The sequence below is a fragment of the Notothenia rossii genome (genome assembly GCF_949606895.1).
Source record: "Notothenia rossii genome assembly, chromosome: 6".
Taxonomy (NCBI): Eukaryota; Metazoa; Chordata; class Actinopteri; order Perciformes; family Nototheniidae; genus Notothenia; species Notothenia rossii.
In genome coordinates this window covers 73,148,882-73,164,072 of record NC_136909.1, presented here as the reverse complement: position 1 = coordinate 73,164,072, position 15,191 = coordinate 73,148,882, and the positions used below count along the sequence as shown (strand labels likewise).

The 15,191-nt window shown below is 39.0% G+C and overlaps 1 protein-coding gene across 10 annotated transcripts in view; it reads right to left on the bottom strand.

Moving 5' to 3' along the window:
* LOC307043429 (A-type potassium channel modulatory protein KCNIP2-like) overlaps window positions 1–15,191 on the bottom strand; it is a 188,481-nt gene that overhangs the window by 2,312 nt on the left and 170,978 nt on the right. For 5 of the 10 annotated variants that reach the window (XM_079687872.1, XM_079687871.1, XM_079687868.1 and 2 more), the window contains exons 2-7: window positions 2,166–2,290; window positions 1,951–2,020; window positions 1,465–1,535; window positions 1,142–1,249; window positions 510–614; window positions 127–189 (exon numbers count right to left, since the gene is read on the bottom strand). In XM_079687872.1, coding sequence (XP_079543998.1) covers window positions 127–189; window positions 510–614; window positions 1,142–1,249; window positions 1,465–1,535; window positions 1,951–2,020; window positions 2,166–2,290 — 542 coding nt within the window. Of the gene's footprint in view, window positions 1–126; window positions 190–509; window positions 615–1,141; window positions 1,250–1,464; window positions 1,536–1,950; window positions 2,021–2,165; window positions 2,291–3,482; window positions 7,201–7,274; window positions 8,903–15,191 lie in introns of those variants that run through there. The other 5 variants (XM_079687866.1, XM_079687867.1, XM_079687869.1 and 2 more) reach the window with 5 other exon arrangements.

The following is a 15,191-nucleotide window of genomic DNA, read 5'->3' as shown; positions in this document are numbered from 1 at the left end:
TGCTAAACTAAGCTAATTGGCTCAAAGCTTTAGCTACGCATTTAACATACACACATGAAAAAGTAGTCAATATTAGTAAATGTTATACTGTTCCTTCAGGATTTAAAATCCAATTTTTCATCCCACCTTTTTGCATGACTCTATGAACTCTTCTATGGTGACCACGCCGTCTTTATTCCGGTCCATTTTCTGAAAAAAGAAAATATAACAGGAAAACATTTATTCACTGGAAAACAGTAATTCAATAATTGTGTCTATTTAAGGAATAACCCTTTGAGATGTGCCATCTGGTTTTCAAGGGGGGCCCTCAACGTTGATAATACAATATAAGCACAAGAAAGTAAAAAAAATAGCAATGAAAATAAGTGAGGAATTGTTAAAAAAAAAGAAAATATCAAACGAATGATCAAATAGTTACAAAATCAGGAGTGTTTTTCTTCCAATCCTCTAACAGTCTCTGTTAGAGGGTAATCAAGAATCAGTATTATCTATCAGTAATAGATATAGACCTGGAAGAAGCTCTCCACATGTTCTCGTGGAATATCGTCCTGCATGGAGGGGTATGTGTACTTCCCCATCATGTCATAGATGGACCTCATGATGTCCAACATCTCCTAGACAGAACAAGGACAGGACAAAAGAGGGAACATATTATTGAAGATGTAGAATTAGTTAGAAAACATCAGTTTGCTGTGGTCAGGTTTATTCTTTTAGAAGTATAGAGGTCATGAGTCCGAGAGCATAGTTTTTATTTCGTCTTGTTTGATTACAAAATGATTAACTTGCATTGAGTATATTACACAATGTTCATTTGATTTGAATGTAGTTTAATATGGTTAAATATGACATCTGTGACAAATTCCGCTTATATAATGGTTATTTATAGCCATAAATACCACAGGGAATGATTGTCATACTGAGGCAAAGTTCTACATTTCAAATATATAAACTGATGTATTCAGGGATCAAAATCTGAACAGACAATGTCAATTCCCACAAAAAATGAAATGCAATATCGTACTTCCACATATCCCAGAACACCAAGGACATGACCTAGTCATTCGTATGTCTCTCGCCTCCTCTTCCAACCCCACCCTAAACCTCCACCTACCTCTGCCCCACAAACAGCCACCGTGTTTACCTCTTTGGTGATGCAGCCATCTTTGTTAAGGTCATAGAGGTTAAACGCCCAGTTTAACCGGTCATTTATGGTCCCTCTCAGGATAATAGACAGGCCAAATACAAAGTCCTGAAAAGATTGCAAATCATTTACTGCTTTGTTTAGGCACCACTTCAATATTGAAACAGTAAATACAGTCAAATCTTCATCACAGCACTAATCTCTGTAGGCAGGCATTAAAAGGAAAACATATTTGTGATGACACAGCAGTGGTTGAAAACTTCACCGGAGCACACATTTGTTGTTATTTCTAAAAAGGAAACCGATATAAAAATAGAGCTCACCTCGAAACTAATAGAGCCGTTCTTGTTAGTGTCGAAAGCTTCAAACAGGAAATGTGCATACATACTTGAATCTGCAAAGGTAGAGACTTACAATAACCTGCGTGCCCTCAAGACATGAAGCAAAGTCTTTCAACAGTATTAGCAGCCAGCTAAATATAGCCAAGATATAAGAATACTTTCAAATACAACTGGAGGCGAGTGGTTAACATTTCATCAACCAAAATATCATGAAATGAAAAATTGCTTTGCCTCCTAGCAGTGCGTACGGTTCAGCACTGCAGAGTACATTTATGAGTTAATTCTGTTCATTTCATCAAGAAAATGTCAAATTCATTGTGTACTCTGCGGAATCAAATACATTGTGTTATTTGAATTTTTACCTGAAGTCTATGAAATAAATGAAGATGGAGAGAATGGTGAAAATTAAAGTAGTATGGACACAGTTGTAGATCTTCAGGTTTAGCAGTAGGGGGTTTGACAACTCACCTCCCTGTGGAAAGAACTGGGAATAAATTGTCTTAAAGTTCTCCTCATTCACCACACCACATGGACACTCCTGGGAAAGAAATGTAAATAAGGACAATTAGTTCTCTGCTAGCAAATTAAGGATTACGTGGTAACTTTGGATCTGACAAGGCTTATACTGCTATCAACTCCCATAATGATGTAATAGAAGCAGTCTCTTTTCCAGCCAGACCTACATTTTTGAAGCCCCTGTAGAGGACTTGCAGCTCTTTTTTGGTGAACTTAGTCTGCTCCTGAAGCTTGTCCATGCTTTCAGGGCGATGACACACAGTGGATAACTCAAAATCATCTTCCACGCTGTCTGTGTGAGGGAGAAACCAGAGTTAGTTATCATCACTACACCCACAACAACATCCAGCAGCCATGATCCGGCAAACATATTTGAATGAAGTTATCAAACTGAAATTGAGTTTGTCATCCAAGTCTTATACAAAGAGCATACCAACATCCTTCATTGACAACAATGTTAGTCGTATTGTATTACGTCACTGTATCAAATAAAGAGTTATGCAATATTGACAACTACGTCAAGCGTTTTCCACACATCACTGTTCCAGGACATAATACTGTAGTAATGCATATATAAAAAGTCTACATTTCTCAAGTTCAAATTTCACTAAAGATACCTTAATCGAAACAACAATAAAGGGGTCTTGTGAGACGGCATCTTTTGGTTAAAATGTTTTCAGTGTTTCTTGTGATTGTTTCTCTAAATGACTTAGGATTCAGACTTTAAGGAGCCAAATTACTTACAGAGATCTCTACCTGTCCAAAAAAAACAGACACAGTTAGATCAGCTTGGTTTTTCTGAAAATGTAATATCTAGAAGTGGCTCTGAATGATCAATGTCTAAAATCCTTCGTCAAGTTAAAATATTCAGTTAAACGTAAAAGAACTGCATTGAAAAAATGTGTCTTGAAACTAGATACAAAGTCGATAAATGACTTATTGGCATTAACAATGTTAATGCATGCTTAAAGGGGCCACAACACCATTATAGGTGACCATGTCAAATCGTTACCCTGTTAAGAATTACGTTTATTTGTTGGAAACCTTTGTGAAAATGTATGTACACAATTTAAAGAAACACACAACATAGGTAAAGTAGTTTATAGACAATTTAATGTCACCTATTGAACTTGTCAGAGAAAGTGAGAGAAGAGGATTAACAGGAACAAAAGAGGCGTTTCAAAAGGCATGGAGACACATCCATTCACAGATATATCTAATTTCATCTGTTCAAAATAACTGTCAGTAACCACACACCGCACACACACACATTGCCCATAGGAACACACGCTTCAAATCCTAAACATTCAAAAAGGGGTCTGACCCATTTTCAGCAACAAGGTCAGACAGCGTGTGCTCTGACTGTTTCCCAGGCTGCGTGTACACAACTTCCTCTACATAAGCGCCTGGATGAATCGTCTGAATTGACTAAAGAGTCCAGATACAAGGAAGGAAGTGGAGATGTATAGAGAGTGAAGGAGCACTTGCTTTGACTGATAGAAGGGGCAGCCTCGGGCTTGCAGCATGGCAGCAGCTTGAGGAATCGCTGCTTTATGGTTTTTTTGCTTTGGCTGTTGGAAGGATTACCTGTAATCACCAACCATAGCACAAAGGTTAGACACATGCACCACACGCAATTCTCGAAAAAATCAAAGTCTTTTTTCACACACACATGCCTGTAAAAACCAAATAAACACTCCATGCGTTGGACAGATGCAACAACAGACTGATTCATGCCGTGTATTCAAATGGTAATTGCCTGTTGACCTGGATTAGCGATGGGAGACCGTGAGTACCTCTTCAAACAGAGATATTATCACACAACAGCAGCACAGCCGACCCCTGGGAACACACAGCGTCCCTGATCAGACTGGCTCATACGTCAATGTTACATTCAGAAAAACTGTGACTAAAAAAGCCCATGCGTCAGTCTGATTAATTCGCAATCGACTTAAAGACTTAATTTCACTTGATAGTAGAATATAATTTGCCAGACAGATGTACTGCACAAAGCCTCCACCAGAGCCAATCACACCTGTCACCACTGACCAGTTCACCTCAAAGCGAGCAAACCTCATAATTAAGGCATGTCTAACCGAAGAAGTAAAACACATTTGCAAATATGAGCCTGTGTAGTTACACAGGTTCAGTCCTCTCACCCTATTTAGAAGAACGCCAGTGATCTGAGGGATGAAGGCCATGAAGGGGTGAAAAACAATACACCTTCACCGACTCTGTGTTGTTTTTCCCTGTTGTCTCTGCACCTCAGGGACTGTGGCCCTCCTGACCTGTTGCTCTGGACTCATTTGGAGCCAAAAAGGCAGAACACATTGTCCCATGGTTGCCAGATAAATACATCCAGCCGCCAAGCACTGGCTCAGCCCTCTGCCTCGAGGTCTCTTTGAGTGTTAATAGATTATTTTTTTCCACATGGACCCGACATCTGCCAATTAAACCGGAAATCATATTGCCTGACCATCTGCCGAAGTTCAAAAATGAATCGGAGTAAATCTTTAAAATAAAGTAAATCTTTAATTATGTCTGATGGCAAGTAATCACATTGTATTTCTGATCGGTGGATGATGTAGCAAATGCTGCTGCTACTACTGAATAGACTAATCTACTAAATGAACCACAACAAATAGGGTTTTATCAATTGCTGTTCAAAACCTCAAGAACTTCCATTCTTAAATCAATATGGATAAGAAATCCAAGTAGTCAGAACAACAGAAATTACTCTCCTACTCTGTACCCCTCAAGAAAAACAAGCCCCTATGCTCCCCAGGCTTTACATGAGGGAACAAGCTCCCCAATAATATCAGGAAAGATGCTGTTGCAGACCGAAAACCTACCTTTTCTTCTGAACAATAAAAACATTTCTCAATAGGCTGGCACTTAAAATGGTTATTTAGAGCTAATGTTTGTGCAGGATTCTTTGTAGTTTGTATCTTCATTGTTAATTGCATTACATACTGTAAGTCACTTTGGATAAATGTGTCAGCTAAATCAAATAGTACAACAGTAATGTCATACTTTATTCTACAATATCATGACAGCAGGTGAAAATGGAAGATGCTGGAAAATCACATGATATGACTAAAAGCTGTGGCCTCAGGGTGAGAGTCTTTAGTCAGCTTTTTTAACTATATACACTATGAATGGTTTATGTATAGTTTGTAGGTACATTTATTACATAGATACCATCATATTACATTTCATTAAATGTTTTTTAAGTATACACATTAATTGTAACTAGCAACTCTGACTGTAAAATAAAATGAGTATAGTATTTGCAATATTCCAGTTTTAAGATATAGTTGAGAGTAGCAAACACAAGTAGTCAAAAATAAAACTACTATACACAACATTTACCGTACTTAAATAATACATGTGCTTGCAACCAGTGCTTAAGGCATAACTTACAGAGAGTACATGTAACAGACGCAGAATTAAGTTTTAAAGCAACCTTCATAACACTGTTTATTATTGTGCTACAGATTCAGCTCGTCTCCAGGTGTGAGTAAACTAAATGTAATTTGTACTGATTGTTCCGAAGGCCTGCACAGCGAAAAAAGTATAAATCATTTTCGCTTCCTTTCTTCTACATGAAACACAGAGCTTGTTTCAGGACTGAGGCACCTTTCCTCCCCCCCTTGTCTCACAGTCCCCTCTCCATCTTCTCTGTTTCTATCTCTGTAGCTTTGCTCTTGCTACTGAGGAAATTCCTTGATTTTTGTTTTTGAGTAAATCTGCTGAATCTGTCTTGGCCAAGTTTGTCTTCAGAGTGATATGTTTGTTCTCAGAGGGATTAACCTGATTTTAATGTGCAAAGGCACAGCGCCCTAAGGCCCCCTATATATTATAAATATTGCTCCAAAAACATCTTCGTAAACATCTAGCATCTATCTGAGAAACACAACCTGTATTTATTCTATTTTACAGCTGTTTTAAAGCATAGGATCAAATTAGAAGTCAGAGAGATTACTTATAATGTTGTATCTTGTACTCACAGAGCAATGTTGTTGAAAGCAGTCTTTTGTGAAAACTATGGTTACTGGGCTCATAGCTATAGAATTAACATGATTCATTTATTGGAAACCTTTGAAGTCAACATGGTTTTTTGAGTGGAACTAACAATGAGACCACAAATCCTTTCATTTTTGCCAGAGTAGTCCAAGAATTGTTTTTGCATATTCTTCATGAGTCAGGGGGAAAAGCAATTTGCCATGATCATCAACTGTTGTACAGCGTAAAGATATTCTTCCCCAGCAAGCCCTGTAGTCAGTGTGCAATTAGAGTTCAATAGTTTTCGGCAGGGTACACTGACGAACCATCACAACTCAGGAAATAAGAAAAACATATCTATTTTTAGCTTGATGGAAAACAATTTCTTTGCAACATCCAGTCATTTTTAAAGGAGCTCTGTTTCATAGTGACACTGAAACTACTATCAACTAAAGTGAGGCAGCATAGTGTTACAGTGATACTGTACTGTAGATCCAACAATGAACCCTCAGCAGTAATGTCTAGGTCCTCCTGAGATCTAGTGATACGTGAAGTAGTACTGCAATTTAAACTTTTTAATATATTTAGAACTGATGGACTTCCTGTTGGCTTGGTTTGTTGTCTATGTCTCTGTGGTTACTGGTTTTAAATGAGGCCTGGGACCTTTAACTTATATTTATCTCCTCCCACTTTTCCTACTTAGCTGCAGTGCATCTATTTAGTATTTCACTTTCGTACATTAGGGGAAAAAATAAAAGCACACCTGAAAATCAGTGCAGCATAGATAAATATAACCCCTCATATGGCTCCAATCTTCTCCACCCTACCTGGTTTGACACTGATGACATCACACGTGTTATCCTTCAGACTGTAAAAAGCTCCCTCAGACACATTATGCTAAGTTGAGTAAGTTAGAAAGAAACACACCATACGTACTTCAGCACACACACACACACACACACACACACACACACACACACACACACACACACACACACACACACACACACACACACACACACACACACACACACACACACACACACACACACACACACACACACACACACACACACACACACACACACACACACACACACACACACACACACACACACACACACGAAAGGTATGTGAAAAAATGAAGCCAATCTATTCAAAGTTTGACACTTAAGCAAAAACACATGTAGACACATCCTTTCCAGCTGTGTCTTTTCCTAACATCCCAAATTCATTTGTTTGCGTTCTCACTCGCTAACCGTTTTCCTTACCTTCTGTGGAAAGGTCGATAAGCCCCAGAAAGTGCATTAGTTTGAGGGAGCTGCAGACCACCAGGAGGATGCCCACTGTCTGCAGCCCCTCCACCTCCCACTGTTCTTGGAAGAATAGATGCATCCTTTGCCCTTCCTCTTTTTCCGTTTCTGGCAACAAAAGATCTTTCTCATGCCCCAGGGCAACCACTTCCCCCCCTCAGCTCCAACCAGGAATGCACCGTCTTCGTCTCTTCAGTCTGTCCTCTCAGTCTGTCCTCCCAGTCTGTCCTCTCAGTCTCCCTCTATATGCCGGTACTCCTCCATCCTGTCTCAGGCACGGCTCCTTGCCCGCTTTCTTCACTGAAGGTAGATTGTTATTCTCCTCGTTTCTTCATGGAAAACAGTAAGTGCGTGGCAGCAGGACTGTCGGCTTGCTGTCCCCCCCCCCCCTGCTGCCTCCGAGGCTGTCACAGGCTGTGTTATTTACAGGTGTTTCAAGTTCGGACAATTCACTGTGTATGTCCTGGCAGGTTGGCGGCAATTGTTTTCTGACTGTCTCTGCTTTTCCAGCCACTAACTATCAAACTCTCTCTACACTCTGCTTGTCCTCCCTCTCCCTCTCTTTTTCTTTTGCCTTACCTCCGTCACTCTCCTCCTGCTGTGTCCCTCCCCATGTTTAATTGGGTCAGTGATGGGACTGGGTGCAGGGGAGGGAGAGGGGAAAAGAAGATGGATGGAAAAAGATTGAACCCTTGTGGGTTGGGAGGGGTAACAGAGAGGGTCGACATCCAAAAGACAGACGAGAACAATGAGTTGGGAGTGGGAGGAGAGACGGAGAAGGGAGGGGCAAGGTAGAAGGGGGGATAACAGCAACAGGGGTTTAGAAGGGACCGTATCCAAAAACAATTGATTTAAAAGATGTCGCCCAGGCAAAATTAAGATCAAAATTAAGAGAAGCACAAGAAGAAGCAAAGACTGACTAACATGATGGCGGCTGTGATGACGGAGAACGAAGCATCTGACCCAGCGGCTACTGTGGACAAACTCACAGATGTGGCAATGTCCCTAGAGTGTAAAGCAGACACACATGCACACCCAAACACACAGCCTGCAGGGAAAATCTGGCTATAACATGTATTCCATATATGCAATCCAGTGCAGTGGAGAATAGTTCAGTGTGAATGGGATACATTGATGCCACATCTGGCACACTGATGTCCTCCCAAAAAATGTTCAAAGGGATGGAAGCATGTATTTTGGTTTTCATGTAGATGTTTCTAGACTCCCCATTACGATTCAACATACCTGACGTGGGGTCACGTGTATGAATTATTTTTGACCTTGTAACCTTTCAAAATATTGCTGCTGGAAACCAATATGACATTACATTAAATAGGCATAAATCATTTTGAAACATAATGTCCAGGTGTGATTTGACGAAAATGAATGTGTTCATGTCAGATTCAGTCATGAGGTGGGCAGAAGACTGCACTTTTTTTAATCCCACAGGAAAACCTACCTTACATAAAATGATTCTAATGAGTTTTATTGCAGTGAAGTACACAGATTTTAAATTCCGGATAAAGAGAACATTAAGCAGATTTCCTCAGCTGAGGTACCAAATTTGCTATTGCCCTCCTATAAAAACACAAATTAAAAAAATACCACGGTTTTGTTGAGTTTTCGTTAAGTCATCAAACCACCCAACCTCTGACCTCTCCGTACTCATATGATCTACAAAATGTCATAAAGTCTCCTTTTTTTCTCTAAATGGACAGGTGTGAAATTGACACCTGATATGAATTGATATGTCATTTGAGGGAATTTGCTGATGCTCATGTTTATCATGTCCTCTTAATTTAAGTGGATGTTGGTAGAGAGACAGTCACATCATTTCGTGGAAAAAGTAGAATTGGCTAGATTTCAGCAAAAGTCACAAGTGACAACCCTTTTGGTTCAAAGTGCTCCATCATTGTCATCCTCAAATCTACGCTAGGCTCAAAACTGTAAGCTAATGCTTTACGGGAAACTGAGATGGGAGACAGGAGGAATATTCATTCCCTAGTGCTTTTAAAGCCTCATTTTGCCTTCATATTGGATATATGCATGGGTCCGTATATCTGTGCCTGTGGGCAGGTCCTCTTTACACAAGAGATGAACAAAAAAATGGGATGATGGAGGGGAGAGCAAAGGGAAGCTGTGGGAGAGAGAGGTTTATACACACGGCTTGATCTGTCTGCAGTTTGATTAATGATTCTCACAGTCAGAATGAGAACTATAACTACGGTATAGCTGCTGAGCCTCGGGGAGCACACATATTAGTGCAGCCTTGAGAAACTCAACAACAGTACACTTAATTAGAGGCATACTCAAGCTCGTTGGTAAACAAGATGACAACAAGCAATAAGTTCATGTTCCAAGTCAGAAACTAGGCTCATGGATGCTCCAAGCACAAGCATCATTCAATGTCAATTTAGGTGAGAGAGAAAACTGAGGCAAGTGAGTGCCTCAAGTATCATAAGAGCGATGTTCCAGGCCTCTGCTTGCACTGAAGCATTAGACATTATTACAAAAGGCTCTGTATGACCACGTAAACTAGATTACTGAAGAGATTTAATTGAAAAAAAGGTTCATTAAATGTAATTTACTTGGTCATATTGAGTTATAATACTTAAATAATTACAATACACTAGTTTGCATGCATATTATGGACACAATGAATTACAGGATACAAAAATGCAGTGACATATTGAGGCCAGTCAATTCTTGAACACAGTCTGCAGTCTGAGAGTCAAATCAAGGATGAAAGTGTGAGAGATTAAGGCTGGTCGCACGCATCTGTCATTATCTCTTATATAAAGCTCAACTCTATCTGTCATTTTCAGAGACAGAAATATAAGATCAATTCATTGCAAATAAACCAACAAAAAAGTCCCCTTTAACTTTAACTCAGAAATGACGTGTCTGTGATTCCAGAAATATTGTAAGGCACTGACCTTTGACCTTGGTAATGTTGTTGCGGCTGTTTCTAATAATGGTAACATAAACTTTGCCCGACTTTACAGCTGTCCTGTTGTAACCCTGCATGCAACGATTCTGTGACTTGGAGGTCATCAGATGTCTCGACTCTTGACGTCTACTGTAAAGCTGCTGTGGACAAAATCTAAATAACATACAAACAATGCTTTGACAACATTTAAATGCCTATATATATATTACCAGTATGTCAGCATGTACTGTATCTAAAAGCATCTACAAACGAAAATACAGTTGTGCTTTGAAACGTAATGTCTAAATAGTGTACAGCCACACTAGGAGCTCTCTGAAACTGTACTTAGGCACAGCAGGGATCTGAGCTAGATGCTAATGTGTGCATGCCAATGTGCTTTGACTCATTAGCATTAAACACAGTGCAGCTGAGACTGATGTAAATGTCATTAGTTTGCCAGGTAATTAGTCACACACTTCAACCTAATGATGACACTACTATACATACAAAGTCATCGAATCCCCAAAGTGTCTACAATTCATCCTGAAGGGAACATAACATTTCAGGGCAATTCACCCAATAACTGTGCAGACATTTCACAAAAAAAACCACATGTTAACCTCACAGTGGCGCTAGAGTGAAAGTCAAGGGTTTATCAGGGCATATTCTCTGGGGATCACAACATTTCATGGCAATCCGTCCTGTATCAGCACATCGACATCGCTTTTGGCCATTTCCGTTAGCATAACTAACAATCAACCAAATTGAGCAATTCTTCAATGCTACTCTTGATATACAAGTTTAAAACATCTACAACTGTTGATATGCTCACACATCAAGCTCTTCACATGACAGCTGTACCTTCAATGCTAATCAGAGATGAGCTCTTTGAAGCTGTGTCCAACTGAGCGATCATGTTGCTCCATTTGCTTTGAACAGCGTGTGCGATATAATTAGCAGGCCAGTGGTGAGGGTACATAACAGCTTCCAAAAAGCTTCCTCAGGCAACTGTTTTTCCCCGTTGACTTCCACTCATCAACTCAAAACATCTTGTTAGGGCAGTGGGGTTCCTCCAGGGCAGACAATCACAGATGGACTTATTTGAGACAAGGATGTGACACCTGTATTCCGTACCAAGAGATGAACTGATCTTAATTGAATGGTGGTCGTGCACCAGCTTATACTGTAGTAAATACTGATCTACGGCATATGTTGACAATTACACCCACACACGTACTAAGACAGTTATATAATATTAGGATAATCAGTCTTAGTTGATTAGTCTGTGAGGCATATTTTGCCTGAAGCCAGCCACAGTGTAATTGAAATACCTCCATATTTAGACATCTACCTGGGCAATTATTCCTCTCAAAACTGATTAAAATGTCGAGAGGGGAGAGCGTGTGTATGTGTGTGTGTGTGTGTGTGTGTGTGTGTGTGTGTGTGTGTGTGTGCCTGTGTGTGTGCCTGTGTGTGTGTGTGTGTGTGTGTGTGTGTGTGTGTGTGTGTGTGTGTGTGTGTGTGTGTGTGTGTGTGTGTGTGTATGTGTGTGTGTGTGTGTGTGTGTGTGTGTGTGTGTGTGTGTGTGTGCAGTGAAGAAGACACACAGGAGGTCATTGACAAATGGTTCTCAAAATTGGCTAGTGTGTTTCCAATTAGATAAGTGAAAGACGAGAATCATTTGCATGGATCATTAGCTTTTAAGGATATTTTTAATACAGCGTTGTGGGACAAAAACAGATGTATTCTACTGAGTCCTTTCAGCAGAAACTACAGAGAGCTGCTAATGAAATGTGCTCATGTGAGACGGAGGGATCAGAGAGGTTTTCTCCCTTTTGAGAAAACAAGACGTAATGGATTATTTCTTTGTATATCAACACGTATATACTGACATTCAAAGGAATAGTTATATTTAGACATTGAGGTTTTGGTCATACACTGTTTTGCTAAATGGCCATGTGCCTGGGTTTGGATACAAATAGAAGATCAGTTGAAGATAAACTACTTGGTGGTAAATGTGAATATTTGAAGGTGTGAATACAACTTTACAACTATTAATGATTAAACATGTTTAATGGAGATGTATCTTACCTCTTAAGATCAGCCGAGCATAACATCCTTTATGGCCTTTTAGTTGAAAAAACGTGATACTTTGCTTTTAAATTAGTGTTTTTAAATGCCCTTTTACAATATGTTTCTTAATGCTCTTAATGTCTTTCATTTTTGTAAAGCACTTTGAATTGCCTTGTGTTGAAAGGTGCTATATAAATAATCTTCCCTTGCTTTGCCTTACTTTTTTCCCCAGTAAAAATGTATTTAATCATTAATAAAGTTATTAATTTTGATTATTAAACATTGGCTAGATCTACCTATTTTCTCAGAAACTGGATGGGATAAAACAAGTTCCCCGCAAGTTGTTCACAGCATCAAGCTTGACACAAACATGTTTTAAACAAGCATACACAGCCTGAAAATATCTAACCTTCCAATACGACTAATTGCAACCATTAACTTTTACACCTGCAGAGGGCAGTGCAAGGTAAGACATTTGGGTAGGAACCCTGTATTCATGAATGCTGCTCCCCTCTAGCTATTCTTTCCGTCTCTTTGTTATTGTCCCTCATTTAAATTCTACTCCAGAGACCAGACAAACAGTGGGAGGGTAAAGACAGATCACAAGCCATTAACAATTTCCAACACACTCACACAAACATTCACATAACACTAATAGTGGTAGTAACACTCATGTATGGTATAATGACAATGTGTCAGATCAAACCTTAAGCAGAGCAAACATCATTACAGCTTTTGTACTTTGATGCCTTTTTTCTGGCACAAAGCTGCATCAATGCTTCTTTAAAATACATGTTGTGTTTTTAAATAGTGTAAATTGATGAAATTGGGTTTGCATCACTCACACCAGTGCTCTTAATGTGTTTCCATCAAATCATAAACACTCTACTCTGCTGTTTCCTGCCAGGAACCAAATCACGTAAACATCCTGAATGGGTCGATATTACAGAAAAAACTTTGTGCAAGCTAAAAGGGTTTGAATCTCTGCACAGTGCTCTCTAAAGGTATGGTTTCAGCTGTTGAAAGATCTGCCTCTAAAAAGGCCATTAAGACAAATCTTTAAGGGAGATTACTGTCAAAGCAACAGAGCAACCAACCAGACTTTTAGACAAACAAGACTTTGCAATGTTGAGCAAAAGGCAGAAAAACATTGAACTCAGACGGCAGCAGCAAACAGGAAAGTTATCTAAATGTTTATTGGGATCCAGCCGTGAATGGAGATGAAATGACAGTTAAATCAATAGCATGTCTGCACAAACATAAACGTTTTGAAAAAGGGGAATCCAGCTGCAAGGCTGATAAATACTGCGCGTGTGTCATTGAGAGTGTGTACTTTCTAGGGACTGGGAAAGCTAGGGAGTAAAAATGTGGGTAGATTTTTTAGGACTCATTTAGAGAAAAAACACATTTCTGAGTCTACTCATTTACTTTATGTTACATTTTTAACACTGACCCCTTAAAAATATTGAGCATTCTAATGTTTATCGATGAGTCAATCACCTTTTGTGAACAGATAAAGCAAGGCCTTCATTCCTTAAGTTATAAATAAATAAGGATAAACTCATCCCCCAACCTCTGCAAAACAACATAGCATACACAGCTAAAGAGAAAAAAAAGCAGACATAAAGGAAAAGATAGAGAAAATCTTCATCACCAACAACCATAACATGTAAGGATGGATTTAAAAAAGTGAAACTTCAGAAGTCATGTGTTTTTCTTGTTGTCGTACTGTTTCATTGTTCAATGATGTTTACCAGTGTCTGTTCTTATTGGCCGAATGCTACTTTATTTTTGTGCCAAAGAACAATCCTAAGGTTACTTTTGTTCAAGCCGATACATGAGACTATTTGCTAGGAAATTAAAAACATTTACTCTCCGTATTAATGATTCTTCCCAAAGGACAGGTCATTACTTGAGATTAATGCTGCTTGATCCAATTTAAGCTATGACAGAATATTTTCTGTAGTTATTTAAAATAGCTTTTTCTCATATAAGTGTGACAACAAAAACTGCCAGAACATTTATACATTAAGCTGCATAATATGGGAAAAGGTTTTCAAACACAAGGCTAAACTGTGTTGATGCAAGTCTTTCAAAATGAAATAAGTTAGCAAGGTATATTTTCAAGGGCAAATTCTTTATTCTTATTCCGCTGGGTTATTTTGTCCCTCTTCTGCTCCCACATTCCACATCGCAGAAACTCCGTTCAAACATCAAAATGTTCAGCTCGATCGGGAATCGATGGCTATTACTTTTTCTCATTCATAACTTTCATAATTGCCGAGATATATCCCATAATTCATCACATTTTTAACATGGAAGCCAATGGAGAAACTCTTCAGACTTGAAAAAATCTTCTTGCGACTTCAACTGCTAACTGTTCCTTCATACTTTCACTCAGAAACCTCATTCCAACTTTAAAATGTTACACATCTTTCTGACATTATTCGTGTTACACAACTTTTAAATCAGATTCATACTTTTAAAAATATTAAACATTGTTCAGACCTTGGTAAAGAGGACTTCTTCAGATTTTAACATTAGTGTGTATTGCGAAGCTTGTTAAGGCTAGAGTGCGTGAGGTCACAAGTAGAGTGGAGGAAAGCTTGCCTTCATATTTATTTTTTAAACCTGCCATAATTCCCAAACCCTACACTCCTGAGACATAATTGTTCATGAGAAACGTAGGAAAACATCTCGTAGCTTGAAAATAGCTTAAATAAAAATAAAAATAAAATTAAGCAAAATTAATTAAATGAAGTGGCGTGAAGTGACAAAGCTTTCAACATGTCTCCATTAAGAACCATTGTAAATTCAGGCTGATCTTTCCTCACAGCAGTAGCCGCACACCTTTAGTTAATCTACCAAAAAGG